Genomic DNA, 17,851 nt, shown 5'->3' with positions numbered 1-17,851 from the left:
TCATTTTTCTGAACTGCTTCTTTTATTTGTGTTACAAATGTTATAATTATACCCACGCATACATCTAAAAGCAAGTTAAAATAGAAAAATATATTAAAATAAAATTCCCAAAACATCTCAATAATAAAAAATATGAAAATAAAATATATTTAAAAATAATACATGGAAATATTATATTCAAGAATATTCACCTAAAACTGTAAGATATAATTTTTTTAAAACAATAAAACTAGGACACGTTGAGTCAGTGATTCAATAACATATTTTAATTTTTCAGTGTTTTAGTATAAAAATCCCACCGGCCTGCTGTCGGCTGGTTTCCGCTCCCGTTGGCTATAACTGTGGTTTTTCCCAGAGAATCAGCTAAAGTACCAAATCTATTTACACACAACATCCACATCCAGAGGGGCCAAACAAAACAACAAGTCTACCCATCGCTACCCCGCCAAAAAGAAAACAACAAACACTATCACCTCACCTCTCAGATTTAATGCTATCACTGATAAAAATAAAATAAAATAATAAAAAAAAAAAAACGTAAGATGAGGAGGGGCCTGTACATACAGCTCCTCATGTGCCCGTAATATTTTCTTACAATACTCTCTCTATAAAGTAATGCATATACATTTTCTGCTTTACAATAAATTAGTACAGGCACATTCTCTTCTCTCCTACAGCCTACTGTAGATCAGTACAGGTGGAAAAGATGATTCCGTGACATTTTACAGAAGACTTGAACTCATCACCGCACACAAACAAAAAGGCTGAAAACCCTAAAAAAACAACTAAACTGTAAAAAAAAAAAAAAAAAATAGTGGGAAACTTGTGGGCAGCAGTTTTTTTTGGTTTCCGTGTGAATGATGCACTTTAGGCATTTAAACTTTGAGAGCATCTATATAGATTTTATATAAATATGTACAAACGAAAAAAAAGTCCAGTAAAAACATTCAGGTAAAAAAAAAGATGCAAACATTTAATGCCAAAGACAATAGAACTTGAAGCTTGAGAACTCAATAACTTACAAAAACGGTAAAAAAAAGGAGCTGAAATAAAAATGTTCATTACAGTATGCATGTTTGTTTTCTCTGTGTAGAGATAGCACCAGCAGAAACACCGACACCGTCAGTGGATCCTCACCTCAACACATAAATATCTGGACACCATGTACCAACCAGAGGGAATAAATTAGTGTCAGGCCTTGTACAGGTATTTACAGGAGCTGCTGCTGCAGTCACACACACACACCCACACACACACACCCACACATACAGTCATACATGCACACGTGCGCGCACACATTTACAGGAGCTGCTGCTGCAGTCACTCACACACACGCGCGCACAACACACGGTCACAAACACGCACAGTCGCACACACACGCACGTATACACACACTCTTTCATGGCAGTGAGATTGTTGCAGCAGTCTTGCAGCACATTTTTTGGAGGTCAGAGGTCAAATCCGACACATTCAACAGGTTAGACCCGTGATTTTCAGTCCTCACAGCCCAGCGTCAACTTCTCTTTCAACTGTTTGCACCCGCTCACTGAGTCGTTTTCGTTGCATAGCTCTTTGACAAAACAAGATGGACGTCACAAGCTACAGTATTTTCGACGGGGGGGGGGTACAGATGTTTGGGGAGACATGAAAACGATGTGGTTCCAGTTTGCAGGAAATGGTAAACATGACGTGTGTGTTTGTTTTGCGTAAGAGGCAGAAACTGAGCACCTCTGCAGTGACTGTCCAAACAAACAAAAGGCTGAAGGAGGGGGGGTTTCAGAGGTGGTGTGTGTCGGGGAGGGGGGGTCGGGGTTCAGTCCGAGGTGGCGAGGCCGGCGCTCGGCTCCAGCTCGCCGCCAGCGCGGTTCAGGTGGTTCATGGCTCGGTCGAAGGCGAGCCGCACAGCTTTTCGGATCCAGGAGGATCGAGCCTCTGTCAGCTTGATTTTGTCGAGCGTCTGGTTGACTCCGAAGGGAGCCATCTTGGATCTAGGAAGCCATTGCCTGAGGAGAGAGCGGACAAGAAGTCAGTGCGACACTAGTGAGCCGTTCATGTTCCCGAGGCATCTCTGCTTTCTGCTGACTCGCATAAACGCTTCACACGGCCACAGTCACAACACGCATCTCTCAGAGGAAAACTCTTCCTCTTTTCATGCCATTTATGAAATATTTAACTCAACAAGTTATGCTGATGACACTCTCGTCTTTCCTCAGATGACCAGTCCTGTGACTCAGCATATCACAGTGACTGGATGTTGCAGGAGTATCTCTCCAGACAAAACACCACCTGTGTCTGTCTTTGGTGGCCCAGAATGAAAATCATCCATCTGTAATAATGGAGATTCAGTCCAGATGTTTGGGTGTTTTCTTGGTTGCAGATCACATTTTACTACTTGTATTAACTCAATCACTGTGTCAGCCTTTTATTATCTTAAAATATGGTGTTCTGGGGAAAAGGATCTTGAAAAGCTGAATCATGCTTCATCTTTTCCCAGGTCTACTAAAAGGAATCAAAACGTGCCAAAAAAAACAGCTGCCAGACTAAAGAAAGACTTTTTTTAGTCCTTTTTTTGTTTTTATCTTAGTGAGTCAGTGAGTTCCTCACCAACTGCGCTTGCTGTCGAAGAAGTGGACGAGGAAGAGTTTCTCTGCGGACCTGAACTGCATCCGCTCTCCGGCTCTGAGAACGTCCAGCGGTGGCTGGGGAAGCCCGTTGTGCCGACCCCCCATCCTCCGCGCTCTGGGGTCCGCAATCTGTGACGACGGAGGAGGAGAGAAAAAAAAAAAAAAAAAACGGATGGAGACTGAGTGAAGACGCCTCCACACAGTAATAGGGTGGAGTATTTCCTGGCGGCCCCCAGCCACACAGAAGAGGAAGCCTCAAGCATGCAAGGCTGAGTCGAGCCGCAAACGCTCTGAGCGAGGCGGCCGACTCCACACACGCGCACTTGCTCACACACACACACACACACACACACACACACACACACACACACACACACACACACACACACACACACACACACACACACACACACACACACACACACACACACACACACACACACACACACACACACACACACACACACACACACACACACACACACACACACACACACACACACACACACACACACACCAAGCAGTCCATGATCGGCCAGCTGGGAGCTCCCGCATGGCTGTGAGCACAAATCACGAGCTACAGCACGCACAATGGCAGAGGAGCGGATGGTAATGAGACACAGACGGGACTGGCACTCACTCACCAGGGCGGGGTAGGAGGGATATCCACTACATTTAGCCCAAACTAGTTTAAGAGGCTCCAGAACAAATGGAGAAGTGGCGGAGGGCTTCCACACCTCTACAGGAACAACGATAAGCAAGTTATGAAGTATTCAATGCAAACAGACACAGAGCACAACCAGTCTTAACACAGCCACACGAACCAGAGGACACAGACACACAGCTGTTTCTTAAAGACTGCCTTTAAAAAACTGTTGAGAGGCTCTTGATGTATCATAGATCAGGTCTAATCTATTGAGAGTAATACAGGGTTCACCCAGTGAGCCGGTAGCACCAGCCAGTTCTGACCAGGTCTTACAACTGTCCGGCTCTGCCATGTACACTCTCATATCATTTCAGTTCATTTTCAGTGTGGCGTTGTGGACTTGGAGCTCGTCATGATTACTAATGTGGTTAGTAATATTAGTTAATATTAGTAGTGACAGTGATACTCGTTACCCAGAGAGGTTGGAAGGAGAACGCTGGCTACTGAAGATCTACTGAATGTCTTTAACCATTCTAACAGTGAATGAAGACTGACTCGGCTCTACAGGAACAGTGTTCCTTACTTTCATTCTCTTCTGTCCCCATCACCAGCTGATGTGCTGGTTCACTTTTACACTGATCTGGATATTTAGCTTCCATCTTCATCTTGTGGACCTGCTTTCACTGTTGAATCAGTTTGACATATTGTAGACCAGCGATGTCCAATCTTATCCAAGAAGGGCTGGGGCCTGTACTACGAAGCAAGATTTGTGCTTAGCGGGGTAACTTAAGCGTTAACTCTGGGTTTTCCGTCCTACGACGCTGGTTCACTTCTTACCGGGGTAGATCGCCATGGTAACTTACGCTGTGGAGCTAACCTGCTCCGGAGCAGGTTATGTTCCTGATAAGAGATCAACGTGGAGAAACACACCGCCGACTGACCAATCAGCTGTCTTGGTGCGCCGACATAAAAAAAAAAGAAGCTCGGTGGATCGTGAGAGGGTCTCGTAGGAGAACTATAGAGTGTACAGAGACCGGCAAAACCCTTTTGTCTGTGTCTGATGATGTTTTTTATGAGAGATACAGATTCTCATCGGAGGGAAAGACTTTTCTTTGTCAGCGTACAGCCTACTGACCACTTTGAATTATGTTTTTATATTTATTTGATTTGCTCCCAAGTCCGTTTTACACCGCCGGGATTGCAGCTGAAAGATTGAGGCTGATATTGTCATAAACCACGTTATAAGAATACATCCATGCAACAAATTCATTGTTTTAAAGTTATATGTTTGTCCTTTTATTGCGGAAGGACATCGTAAGAGTTAAAGGGACTAAAGAAAGAGTGACGACACGATTTAAAAGACGGCCACAGGGCGGATTCAAACCGTGGCCGCTGTAAGGAGCCTTGGTTCTAATGGTGATAACTCCACCACTAAGCTATCAGCGAAGTTGAAGATAGCATGTAATCAGTCAGATCTAGTAGTGTCCTTATAATGGGGTAGTGATATTATACTCCTAATACTATTAATACGACTTCCGCATTCACACAGTCGGTGAGTTTTTGCCAGCTGTCCTTCCTGCATTTGGCAGATGAAACGGTTGCCTTTTGCCTGCATTATATGTTTAACTTTTTCGTATTTCTGTAAGATTATGGTTCGCTTCTCATACGTGAAATACGCCGCTCCGCTGCCGTAGACTGATCCATGTTTGTGATTGGTCAAATGCTGCAAACGCCGCCTCTTTCATGTGCACGCGCTCATAGCTGGACAGGTAAACCCTGGGTTGAGTTAAGGAGTTGATAACCAGCTTCGTGTGACCGCTTATCTCTGATTGCCTTTGTTAGGGTAACTCAAGCTGGATCTCTGAAAGATACCCTGGGTATGTTGAACTCGCTTCGTAGTACAGGCCCCTGGTGTGGGTCCAGGTTTTGTTTGTTTACATGAAGGGAAAACACATATATTTCCACGCGGTTTGGCCTCTCATTTACATGAAAACGCTGTTTTTAACCACAGAAAACGATTATTTCAAAAAACTCCGGCCAAAGTGGAGATTTCCGATAATGCCAGTTATGTGTTATGTGTCAACTGGGAGAAACAGGGTTTTAGGTTCTCAAGCGCCACAGGAAGTTGCTCGTGTTATTTGTTATTGTTGATTCTGAGGATTCTGATTGGCTTGCATGGCTTTATACTTCTCCCTACACTGCAGCCCATAGGTTTGGCATAGTTATAATGGCGCTCAATGGCGGATTTATGCAGGTTGAACGATATTGTGTGCATGATGTAATTTTTGAAAACAGAGGGGGGGGGGGGAATATTCGTTTCTCTAAATACCCTGCTACATGTAAACGTGGCCTTAGCCCAGCACTACCTCACCTGATCCACCTCATCACGGTCTTGATTGAAGAGCATGGCTAGTTTATTAGTTGAATCAGGTGTCTGAGTGCCGGGCTAAAACAAAAACCTGCACCCACACCGGCCCTCCTGGGGAACCGCTAACACTATTCTGTCTGCTTCTGAACTCACTTTATTATTTCCCCCAGAAATGTGATAATATTCACTCAGAGAGTTGGGGGCGTGGCTTATCATGGGGTCAATTCACTTTAATCCAGGGATCAGCCAATGTCTGAGTGAAGAGGCTCCACTGGCTGTGTAACTACATTTGACTCAGTGTTTTTGTAGCTCCAAGAAAGATAATAAATCTCTCTAGTGGATCGCATCTCATTCATTTCAGGACTCATTAAACTTGCATTCACATATCAATAATTCAAGTTTGTGAACTTCATTTTGAATCAGGACTTTCAGTGTTTGGATTATGAGCTTGGGAAACATAACGTGTCAGATTTAGTACTCGCTACATTTGTTTTAGTGCTGCTTTCTAATATAGTTGTACAATCAGCAGCTAACAGACAACTGACTGGATAGTGTTGGTTGAGTAGCAATCATGTGAGCCAATAGTTCACTGAATCAAGCAGAAAATAACCGACTTTTCTTCACTTCCACTTTGTCCATCACATGTTTCCTGTTTGTGGAGCTCATTCAACACTTCCTTTTACTGAGGCTGAAACCAAAGAGTCTCTGCTGACTTCATCGCCGGCCACCATGAGCCCAGTTTCAGAACCAGTGAGGGTGGAGGAGCAACTGGTTTGGTAAAGATTTGATTTAAAAATGTACTTCACTGCTCTTTGGGTAACATTATGGAACGAAGAAACAACGTATGCTCACAAATAAGCAATAATATTATAACATAGACGTTTTAATAAGTTGAGTAACTCAGCAGACAAAGAGAAGAGTTGACCAACCAAAGCGTGCCATGCAGTTTCATGCACATTCATCAGATGACACTGAGCTGGCAGACGGAGCTCTGCTCACCTGGAGACATTTTAGCAGCTTTGGGGAACTTGCCATTCTCTATGCACGTCACCAGAGTGTTCCTGTCGTCCACGGTGCTCCGGCGAGCCGCCGGCGACCGCCCTTTACCGCTTTTAGACACGATGACGGTGCTGAGGAGACAAGAAGAAACCCGGATATTACATAAAACAAATCATCAACTCAATTAATCAGTAACAGTGATGGATTGTGTCTCCTCCATCTTTGGAAGTCAGCCTGCACTGCCTTGATGCCACCATTACAAACAAAACAAACAACTGCTTGTTACAAGAATAGAATATGTGAAATATAATGTAGTCCTGTTCAAGTTTTATTTCTCATTATCATACTTATTTTGGTCCATTCTCCCATTTGATGACTGAATTATTATTGCCAGGTCCAGTATTTTAACAAAATCCTTTTTCCTCCTCACCTTGTGCTACAGAGGACGCTTCCGCGGGAGGAGATGCTCGACTCGGAGGCACAGCGGCGCCGAGGCTCCAGCAATCGGGGAGATGGTGAGATTTCTTCCTCCTCCACCACAAAACCGTTCGCAATTCCTGGAGGGAGAAAAACACAGGAAACTGAGGGTTACGGGCTGTGATCGTTTCATTATTTCTTTAACAATACAGTGAACGTTCTGTCACTGGGGAGATCCTATTTTAGCTGAGACATGACAACCGTTCTCTAATTCAGTACCTGTACCGAGGCGTTTTATCGGTGACTCCTCGTCCTCCTCCTCGCCATCAGCGCTGCTGCTGCGTCGTCTTTTCTTAGGCAGGAGGAGCGTCTCCAGTCGAGGGATCACCACTGACAGGAACGTTTTGGCGCCCAGGGGCGGCGGAGGCACAGCGGATGCCTCATGGGTCTTGAGTGGTTTCTGTGGGCTGGAGCTCTTGGACTTACGGAAGAGGATATTGTTCCGTCGGTTGCACGCACCAGAGGTGTCGGTGTGGATGCCGCCGTTGGGGAGCAGCGGGTCTGGGGCGTGCCCGTTGGGTGTGTCTGTGGGCACTGAGGTAGACGTGTCGGTGTGGCCATCAAGCTCCATGTCGGGTTTGACAGCCGTGAGAGGGGGCGGGGCCGAGTCGCAGGGTGAGGTCTCGACCTGCGAGAGTGAGGTTAAAAGCTCTAACGTTGGTGGAGGTAAAGGCTTCTCCTCCTGAGGCATGCAGGACTCTGACGGGGGTTCGAGTAGTGGTTTCTCCTCGGATTGTTCGGGGGTCAGGGGAACGGGTGGAGTGTTTCTGAGGGACTTCTTCAGGCTCATCTCGCTGCGCACCTCCATAATGGTCTTTTTGAGCAATTTGAGCCTCTTGCTGCGGGACGGGCTGTTTTTCATGGCCGTGCTCAGGTCCAGCTTCTCCAACAGCTCCTTCAGCTGATCCTCCAGAGGGGTCAGCTGACGGTAGGTGGGGCTCAGCAGCCGGTCCACTGGAAGAGAGAGAGAGGGAGAGGCAGACGGTCACATGACATGATCATGGTATTATGTGCTCACTTCAGCACTCTGGGGGCCCACTCACTAGGCAATCGGCCCAAGCACGTTTGACCCCCAAAATCCAGTTTGTTTGTTTGTTTGACTAGTCCTTGGGCGGTTGGAAGGTGTGCTTTGGCGTGGTACAGTTGCTCATGCACAAGCACGGTTACGCAACATGGACATGACATCTAATTGAAAGAGCCATTCCTCTCATTATCGCTCCACTCGGATAGCATCCCGCTCCACTCAAACCCGCTCACACAGATGGATTCTGGACTCGTGAAGTGAGCAGTACCAGAGCACAACTGCAACGGGACGTAGGGCAACACTCCGTCCTTATAAAACAATGCTGCTCCGCTCACATGCTCTGATGCAGACGTCGAGTGTGTATGTGCAGAAGTGACAGTAAAGTTGCATAATCATGTACTCTGTGGTGTACACTATTGTGAAGACTCTGAGACGCCTCTTCTTGGAAACTACATAAAGCCATACATGTGTGGTATTATGATGTGATGATGTGTAAAAGATATAACGGTGCTTGGGCCCAGTCGGGCGGGGCAACAGGGCCGAGTGGGAGCGCGCCCTACAGAGACTCTGGAGCTGTTACCGGAGAATTGACTGTGTTTCCTGAAAATCAATCGACTTACCGTCCTCCCAGGAGAAGGGGGGTGGCGTCTCCAGTTTTGGGACTTCGGGCAGATGCAACCCGCTGGGGAAATCGAAACCGATTCTCTCGGCCTCTCTGCGGGCCCTGCGGAGGATGGCTCCTCCGTGGTCCTGCATACGCTGAGCTGCCTTGTAGAAAAACGTGTCCTTGGCATTGTACTTCATGCAGTTGAAGATAATGAGGTCGAAGTCGGCCTCAAAGTCCTCTAGGCTCCTGTACTCATGGGCGTCGATGCGTTTCCTCATGGTGGAGAAGTCCATGGGGTTCTTGATGTGGTCCAGGTAGTCAGGAACCTGAACGAGACAGAGGGACACTTTTGAGACTGCAGAAGGAATTACTTTAGCATCATTTCTATTTTAAAACTTAACGAGGTGACGAGTTAAATGCTCATTAGCTGACCTCAACGGACGTCTCCAGGACGTCAACACGTCCCTTGGTTGTTTCACAATAAAGGTCTTGCCTTTCACATTAAAACACAACCAGGAAGTGAGGTTAAAAACTGTTAAAACCAGTAGCTTTTTGTTTATTCTGTAGCAGAAAAAAAACTGCTTCAGCTGTGAAAAGTGATAAATGTGGTAAAGTTATACATAGGGTTTCCCCATGGCAGCACAACTGAATGTATGCAGTGGAATCTATAGCTACCAACTAGTGGTTTAAGTGGTGAATGCCTTATTGGTAAACATGCTTATCATGGCTTATATCACTTTCAAATTAACCATTTTTGCACATTTTAAATGTTTTCTGGACAATTTAGTCTGTCTGTCACCAGAACTTGTAGTAACGGCTACTGACTTTAATGGGACCCGAGCAGCACCACAGTGACACTGATGGGTCAGGCAAGCAGTAGTGAACTAGTGACCCACCTCCTTGGGGCTGACGGGCTGAGCGAAGATCGTGTACTGGTCCTTCTCCTGTAGCTGACTGAGCACGGCTCTCAGCAGGATGTTGAAGGGGGTCAGCTGGACCTCCAGCACCGACTGCTGCAGCTTCATCTGACGAGACAACAGACACATGAGTCAGTGATCTCTATGGCACATTGATTATATTGGAATTCACTCAGAGGAATCACCATGACCAGATCGTCATGCTGGTAACACAGCTAACAGCTCATTTTAACGAAGGGTGCTTTGACTTGCATCATGATGCATTCAAGCTATTTAGTAAACATGAGTATTAACGCCATCAGTCAAGACAGTTTGAAGCTAATGTACGTACATGACTCCAGATGTGTACCCCCTTACCTGTCTGTCTCTACATGTCAGTCCTGTGATAGACTGGTTACCTGTCTGTCTCTACATGTCTCCCTGTGATAGACTGGTTACCTGTCTGTCTCTACATGTCAGCCCTGTGATAGACTGGTTACCTGTCTGTCTCTACATGTCAGCCCTGTGATAGACTGGTTACCTGTCTGTCTCTACATGTCAGCCCTGTGATAGACTGGTTACTGATTACAGGATAAGCGGTAGACGAGGATGGATGGTAATCATGTACAGGAGGACATGTTTTCACAGCAATATAAAATAGATATAGAGAGGGAATTTTAAAATGTTCAACTTAGTAACACTAGATCTAAGCCGCTTAAAATGTATAATTAAAACTACTAAAACCAAGCATGTGTTTTTATGGAAATAACCACCATAGATGACAATAACATAGAAAGATCTAGATAGTATTAGATAATAAGTATTATTATATAGAAAATTGCTAATCGGTGCAATTTACTACATTGGGGTGTGAAGCATGACCCACTAACACCCTCCCTCGACCCCCCCCCCCCCCCCCCCCCCCGCAAAAAAAAAAAAAAAACTCGGATCGTAGCACTGTTACTCTTGAAGTACTACTTTACTCAGATGAGGACCTAACACTTGTTCTATTTTTAGCTCTTACTGCATCGGCAATGATACGTCGTGGTTTCTTTGTTTCCTTCTTTTGACAAATGTACTTATTGTAAGTCGCTTTGGACAAAAGCGTCTGCTAAATGACCTAAATGTAAATGTAAATGTGTGAAAAAGACAAAATAAAACAGAAATTCAACTCAACAGTGGAATCTGGGGGGCTTTGGTGAAACCCGGCTAGCTGGTCTGTGTTTCTGATCGCTAAGTGGTCAGAAATTTAAAACATACCCAGACAGGAAACCAAATGTCATTATTTATAGATAGTTTTGATTTCAAATCGAGCTTTGATGGAGAGAAACAGTGACATAGTAGTCAAGTCATCTTTATTTATATAGCACCTTTCATACATAAAAATGCAGCCCAAAGTGCTTTACATTCAAATAAAATAAAATAAAACAAACCCTTTTAACATCCCCACCGAGGGCCGTCCAAGCCCACGACTACAGGGGACACCGCCACAGAGACCACCCCAACCCAGACAGATAGGGACCCATACCACGGCCATAAAGCCCTGGGGCAGGACTCCCCAACTATCCAGGCCTGGACAACCCCTAGGACGGCACCCCCGCAGGCAGGCCAGACAGAGCTCCCGGAGTGGAGGGCCCCCATGAGGAGAACAATGGAGCTGGAAACTAAGAGACAATAAATAAAACTTTAAATGATAAAGTGGTTCTACCTCCTCCCTCTTGAGCTTCTCTCTCTTCCTGATGAGCTCCAGCAGCAGGCGAGCTCGCTCCAGGTCATGGCGGAGGCGGTGCCACTCCTTCAGCTGCTCTTTCAGCGCCTGATTCGTCTCCAAGCGGTCCTGCACAAAACACAGAAACGTAATTTCGGTAAGAAGAACGCCATTAAAGGATAATGCTCCACTGTAAGTGAGTGTCGTGGGCACTGACCATTTGCTTGACTTTGGGTGGTTGAGGGTTGGCCTGCAGCCGCCGGATCAACGGCACGTTGTTCCTCGACTGCCTCTTCTGCACCCAGTAGCTCAGCACCCGCTCAACAAACACCCGCTTCCTCTGAACCGCCACCTGATTCAGGATGGTGTCGAAGCTGACCCGGGGACAGAGGAGATATTTGTCAATAAATAACCCTCATTGCAGAGGGGACCTTCCATCAAACAAGCTTTAAAACGTTGGTGTTTAAATGCAGCTTGTAAAGAGTAATTACAGTCTGACTGCTTGTGTTTCTTGACCCGTTGGACTTCTTCATTAACAATGTCATTTCAAAAATAAGACCAATGTTGAAATAAACCAGAATTCCGTTTTAAAGCAAAATACAACACTCATATACACCCATAGCAGCAAGCGGCTATTTAAAGATATTGTGGAGTAATGTCTAACTGAGTAGAGAATGATGTCACTCTTCCTCTGTGTGGTTAATATGTGAGCTTCTCTGTGCTTTATTTACACAGCCAGGCCGCTCACGTGTGCCACCGCTCTGCACTGCTTTCATCTGGTGGTTCGAGCTGACAGTGGTGTCCTGACCGGCAGCATGGTTGTGAACGCGTAAACCCACCCTCCAGTAAACACGGTTAGGTTTCAGCATGTTTGCTGTAGTTTGCACCGTTAGGTACAAGGTGCTGGCTCAGGCACCACCATGTTGAGAGCTATGGAGTTCTCCCAATCTGGTATCTTGCACCTTTAAATTGTAATTGTTTTCTTCCTTAAGCAGACTGGTCACTACTAATGTTTAGATGTAATGAATAGATCTTCTCTGAAATGGTCATAATAAAAACAGTGGTTATTGTTACAATTATCTGAGTGTATTACCACTGAAATGTTATTCAATTGAAACGAAATTGAGAGAAAACAGACTTGAGTGCCGACTACTAATTTGTGTGTGAGGTGCATTCTGGGAGTCCTGTTTGCCTGCCTACCTGGAAGCTGTGATACTGGGCCCAGAGTTGGTGGGGGTCTCAGGCTCTGGTTCTGGTTCAGGTTCCCCTCTCTTACTCTTCTTCTTTGCCCAGCCCTTGGCGCGAGACTTCCCCCTTTTGTCGGCCCTCTTGTGGCAGGCTCCGTTTTTGGGGTGCGCCTCCTCGTAGATGCTGAGCGGCCTGCGGTCGCAGCCTTGGGGTGTGTGGCTGCAGCAATAGGCAGTCTTTTTCACAGAGAAAGTGGCGGCGCCGGATTGAGTCACTTCTTTGACAGGCTCCATCTTCATGTAAATGCCAGCCTTCTGGGCGCAGCTGACATGGAAGGCAGTGTAACAGTTGATCTTGTCACACTGAATACATGCTCCCGCACCCTTTTCTTTACACAGATAGCAGGTGAGCTTCCAGCGCGCTGGTGGGATATTGCGAACGCCGTCGATGGGCTCGATGAAAACGGTGTCGGAAAACCCGACCTCGGGTACCCACAAAGCACACACCACATGACCCCAGCGGTCATCATCGGTCTTCTTCAGGGCTCCGCCTCTGTTAGGGCAGAAGACACACTCAGCGGGCCGGGACGGACACTGCAAGCAGTGGCGGCACAGCCACTGGCCCTCTGGGATGTACGGCACGCCGTAACACTCCTGGTGCACGGCGATGTTGCAGGAGTCACAAAAGAGAATGACGTTGCTATCGGCTCCGTCTCCATCCATGCAGATGCAGCATACGGCGTCCTCATCCACCAGCGATTGCAGGTCACTCTGACCCTGCGTGACTGCGTAGGACTCCTTCTCAAAGCGGTCCATGAGGAACTCAAACAGGTTATGTGACACCTGGCTGATGCCCTCGCTCTTCCTCTTTTCATTGATGAGCTCCAACCAGGCGTAGTCTTCCTCGTCCATGTCGTACTCCACCTCTTCGTCCAACTCCTCGGCCGTCCTCTCTGTGTATTTGTAATATGCTGCTGGCCTCTTGGGCACCACTGGCAGGTTGTATTCAACCGTTCTAACCTTTGGCTCCAGCAGGCCGCCGGTGCTGCCATGCGTGGCCATGAGTGCAGCATTCTTCTTCTGCTGGTTATTTTTGAGGCGCACAGAGCGCACCAGAACCTGCTGGGGCTTCTCGTTGTTCTCCTTGTTGCTGTTGCATTCCACGATCTCCTGCGCCGTGGGGTCGTCGTCATTGATGACATCCAGCCTGTCATAGATGCTGAGGCGGTGCACGCGGCCGTCCACCTCCAGCTCCACTATCCGCTGAGCCTGTGCGTACGTTAGCGTCTCCCGGTTGGGTGAAGGCTTGATGGGAGAGGAATCTCTCTTTAGCACTGCAGATCGGTGATGTCGACTTTTCTTCTTCATTCTGAAGCCGTAAACACCCTGAAAACCAGACAAATTCAACAACTGTGTCAATGACTCACTTTTGTGTTGTTGTGGCAACAATTCTATTGTCATTAACCCTGTGGAACAAGGACCAGCACACAGAGCAGTGTGTGTTGGATCTAACAGAACCTGCAGTAATGATGGACAGCCTGAACCCTCAGTAAGCCTATGGCAGGAACAACGATGGGCAGCTCATGTGTTTACACAAGAATGTAGTCACCTTTCAGCCTTCAATCAAAGACGACCAGAGAAATCTGTATACTTGTTCGGCAGCTCTATGAATCTATCAATGATTACTTTATTACCAATGGAGTGTGTCACGTGGTGCAGACAAGTCTCAACTGTTTACATATGGGCTGGTTATTGTTTGACTATGTATAATATCTGTATGATACCTAGGGGTCTGCGATATGACGATATTAGATTGTGAACGATTAAAATGTCTCAAATGTCTCCGGATCTGCCTTTACAGAGAGACCGTTAGCATCGTGCTACAGTGCACATGGAAACAGTTTTTGTGTGTAAACACAGAAGTCTTGTGCGTTAGAGCCGACCGTCCACACGGATCCGGCGTTTTTGGTGCCTGAAAACGCACTTTTTTGAAACCAGGTCCCAGGGTAAAAAAAGAAAAAAAACGCTGCCTCTCCATTTCCTGTTCGTGTAGACGGCAAAGACGCATACGATGATGTCATCAGTACCTCTGAGCTAAAAAGGATTATGGACAGCTTGTAAACAGCGTGCAAGTTTTCTGCACATTATAGCTTTATTAGATCTCTTCCCCTCCATTTTTGGTGTATTTTTGTAGCAGAAACAGCATCACATAAGGGCCTGGAACATGCACTATTTCTATTGTTTTAAACAGGCTTTTCCTTATTGTTCCGTTTGTATTCTACTTTTCATGTTTATGAGATTGTTACATACTGCTACCTCAAAAAACAGAAAGTGAATAGACGGGTTTTGCTGAGGATCTGTGTCTAATAAGCTACCTGACTGTTACAATTCCTACCAATGTTAGATTTTGTTTTAATGTTATGTACTTTACTTGAGTGTTGTTGTTTACCCTACCCTGTTAACCAATGTTCATTTGTGGAGTTATGCAAAAGTCTCTGATTGTACTTGAGTACATGTCAGAATTCTTGTTGAATATTCATACTTTGCAGAATTGCACTTGCACATTTGATTCAAATCTGTTTGAAAAGGTACTTTGGCCTAAATGGTCTGTTATTCTTTCAGTTGTGTTACCTTGTAGGGTTATATTTTTTTAAATAGGGAAAATAGTTTTGTTGTACTCTTCAGTAACTTGCAAAATAATCTTAAAAACCAACATGAAAAGGAATTGTGATAAGATCGTCGTGATCCTCCCTGAATAAATCGTGATATATTTTAATTTTTTGCCATATCGCCCACCCCTAACGATACCTGAGTTTTGTTATGGATACTATCCCCAATACATGGTTCATAATTTTCCTTTTGTTAACAATGCTAAATTGCTAAATGTACTAGGGCTGCACAATTGTGGCCAAAATCATTATTTTGATCAACATTGAGTGCGATTATTTATTGATTTTAGGAAATATACATCTTTAATGCACTTTCACATTTAAATAAATAGAGCACTCCTTTCACTTCCACGCTGTGCTACATTCCTGCAAATGTACAAAATAAGACTAAAAATATGGTTCTTCTTCACCTGAATTCAGGTGCATTTTTGTTTTGCCTTTCTGCTCTCTGTTAAAATGAGTAATACAGTAGTACATTTACATGAGTATATCACTCTTCTACTCTGCAGCCGCAACAGCCAGTAAAGGTTTTTCGACAGGCTGCATATTAATAGTGTTCAACTGTTGACTCAAAGTACCAAAATCTTGGATTTGATGCCAGAAATATTGAATGTTTTGAATTTTTGATTAAAAATTACTCACATTTTATGTCAATTATCAAATAGTTGCCATTTTATGTCCATCAACGCATCGTTTCAGCTATATATATATATAGAATATTCATACATATATAAATATATATATGTGTGTAAAGAAATAAATAATAAATGCTTTCCAGCTCTGTTTTTATCGTTTGCATGTATTTGCATTCACACCTTGTTACACTGACAGCGAATGAAAACTGGAGTCAAATTCAAATTCTAATATTTTCTTGATAACGTAGATGGAAATGACCATCACAGTATCCAAGAGTACAATATTGATATATTTAAACGGTCAATCTTTGACTGACCAACACTGCAAAAACAAAAGACGGTCAGTTAACCCTCATAAAGAACAAAGAAAACCAGCAGTACTTCAAGTTTGGTACTTGGTACAATTTTGAGGTACTTCCTCTTTACTTGAGTATTTCCATTTTATGCTACTTTGTACTTCTACTCAGCTACATTCTGGGGCAAATAGTGTACTCTTTACATACATTTGATAACTTAGTTACTAGTTATTTTGCAGATTTATATGAATACAAGATATAAAGCAAGTTATGACAAATAATTCTCCAAAATTGCACCTTTACCTCCTATAAAATTGTTCTCCATACTTATCGATGCAATGATAGGTATTCAGTAATATAATAGGATTCTGAAATAAGCCAGTCTACATGATGCATTTTCAACTTCTGGTACTTTGAGAATATTTGAATTCTTCCACTTTTCAGAAAGGTGTTTTTAATGCGTGGCTTTTGCTTGTAACAGTACGTCTACACTGTGGCATTGGTACTTCCACCGCTGTTTCAGAGTAACCGATCACAAAACGCGTCAACATACTTGCTATGTTGTGCAACAAGCACTAAAACACTGTGTGCAACTGCTGCTGTGCAGTGAAGTTGAGCTTGCAACTGTGCATGTGAAGAAGGCCGGTGTCCGTTTGTGTTCATTTATGAGGTCATGTTTTCAGTTGGCTGCTGCATGTTGTTACAGCAAAGGGGGCGGAAACAGATTGGCACTGCGATAACGTTCGCTGCATGAATGAAAGAAATGTACCGAGAGCAGCACACCCTGATGGCTGACTACAGCGAGCCCTCCGCGGGCTCGTTAGCAGGGCTGAGACCGCCGAGGGCTGCTTGTTGTTGGAGACCATCGGCTAACAGCGCCTGCAGCTCGTTCGGTTTCTCTCTGTTGAATTGTGTACGCTACCCACCAGCTAACGTTAGCTCCTCTACGTTACCCAACCACAACGTCGAGCTCTGTTATTAATCGAGCCAGCTTTAAAGTGATGTACCAAACACACGTCTGCTAGAAAAAAGACGACCGGTCGCTGTCCTCCTAACAGGCGAGGGCCTCTCCAGTGGCCGGTAAAAAGCATTAGGACACTCCGTCCACAAACCTGGCTAACGTTAGCATGCTATCTTAGGTCCTAAATGAAGGGGGAGGAAATATGGCGACTTACACAACACAAAAGTGTCTCGATTAGAAAAGTAGGCTTTTCCTCAGAGTAGCGGGGACTGCTTTTGGATTTAAACCAGCTCGGGTCGCAGGAGACTCATGTTGAAGTGGCGACTTAAGCTGAACTTACCTCGGTATTCTCACGAATTCAGCTTGTAAAAACAGCAGCAATGGCGGTGCGGCCTGCGGAGCAAAGCGACAGTTAAATCCACATTCAGTCCGCTCGTCCAACGGCGGCCGCGGCTCGCGCTGCACCGAGTTAAACTTGAGAGTGGCCGACTGGTATCCAGGGCGACGGAGCTGCTTTCCGAGTGTTATTACTGTGATCAGGTGAATTACTGATCGGTTTGACTTTTTTGAAACAGCAGAGCTCAGCGGCCGCCCGAGCTTGTCTTCCCCCAACAACAATGCGGTTGTGCGAGTCCTCCTTACGTCGTGACGTCACCGCGTACAAACAAAGTACGTAGTGAGGGCTTTTCCATTTTGGTATGCGCTGGTTCCAACTTTACTCAAGTACTGTAATATAGTACAAACCCCAGGTACT

The 17,851-nt window shown here is 45.3% G+C and overlaps 1 protein-coding gene across 2 annotated transcripts; it reads right to left on the bottom strand.

The window, feature by feature from the left end:
- Positions 1-251: 251 nt before the first annotated feature.
- On the bottom strand, positions 252-17,704 carry LOC311019022 (bromodomain-containing protein 1-like). 2 transcript variants are annotated; one of them, XM_084018181.1, is made up of 12 exons: positions 17,438-17,704; positions 12,550-13,922; positions 11,567-11,723; positions 11,350-11,478; positions 9,642-9,770; positions 8,759-9,071; positions 7,334-8,068; positions 7,068-7,194; positions 6,638-6,768; positions 3,269-3,363; positions 2,605-2,753; positions 252-2,003 (listed from the first exon to the last, which is right to left on the bottom strand). In XM_084018181.1, exons 2-12 carry the CDS (start codon positions 13,902-13,904, stop codon positions 1,814-1,816), a joined length of 3,510 nt encoding a protein of 1,169 aa, XP_083874307.1. In that variant the 5' UTR covers positions 13,905-13,922; positions 17,438-17,704; the 3' UTR covers positions 252-1,813. The 2 variants fall into 2 exon arrangements, with proteins under 2 accessions (XP_083874307.1, XP_083874308.1); XM_084018182.1 differs by lacking the exon at positions 3,269-3,363 and having other exon boundaries at positions 1,842-2,003.
- Between the last annotated feature and the right edge of the window lie 147 nt (positions 17,705-17,851).

Source organism: Eutrigla gurnardus, assembly GCF_963514095.1.
Source record: "Eutrigla gurnardus genome assembly, chromosome: 9".
Taxonomy (NCBI): domain Eukaryota; kingdom Metazoa; phylum Chordata; class Actinopteri; order Perciformes; family Triglidae; genus Eutrigla; species Eutrigla gurnardus.
The sequence above is the reverse complement of the archived record's forward strand: the minus strand, read 5'-3'. Positions and strand labels throughout refer to the sequence as shown.

Excerpts from the sequence above, each read along its gene's own strand:
- LOC311019022 (XM_084018181.1), bottom strand. The coding sequence starts at position 13,904 with ATGAAGAAGAAAAGTCGACATCACCGATCTGCAGTGCTAAAGAGAGAT. Across the intron at positions 9,072-9,641 it reads AGCCCGTCAGCCCCAAGGAG|GTTCCTGACTACCTGGACCA; the intron begins GTGGGTCACTAG and ends TGTCTCGTTCAG. Across the intron at positions 7,195-7,333 it reads GATAAAACGCCTCGGTACAG|GAATTGCGAACGGTTTTGTG; the intron begins GTACTGAATTAG and ends TTCTCCCTCCAG.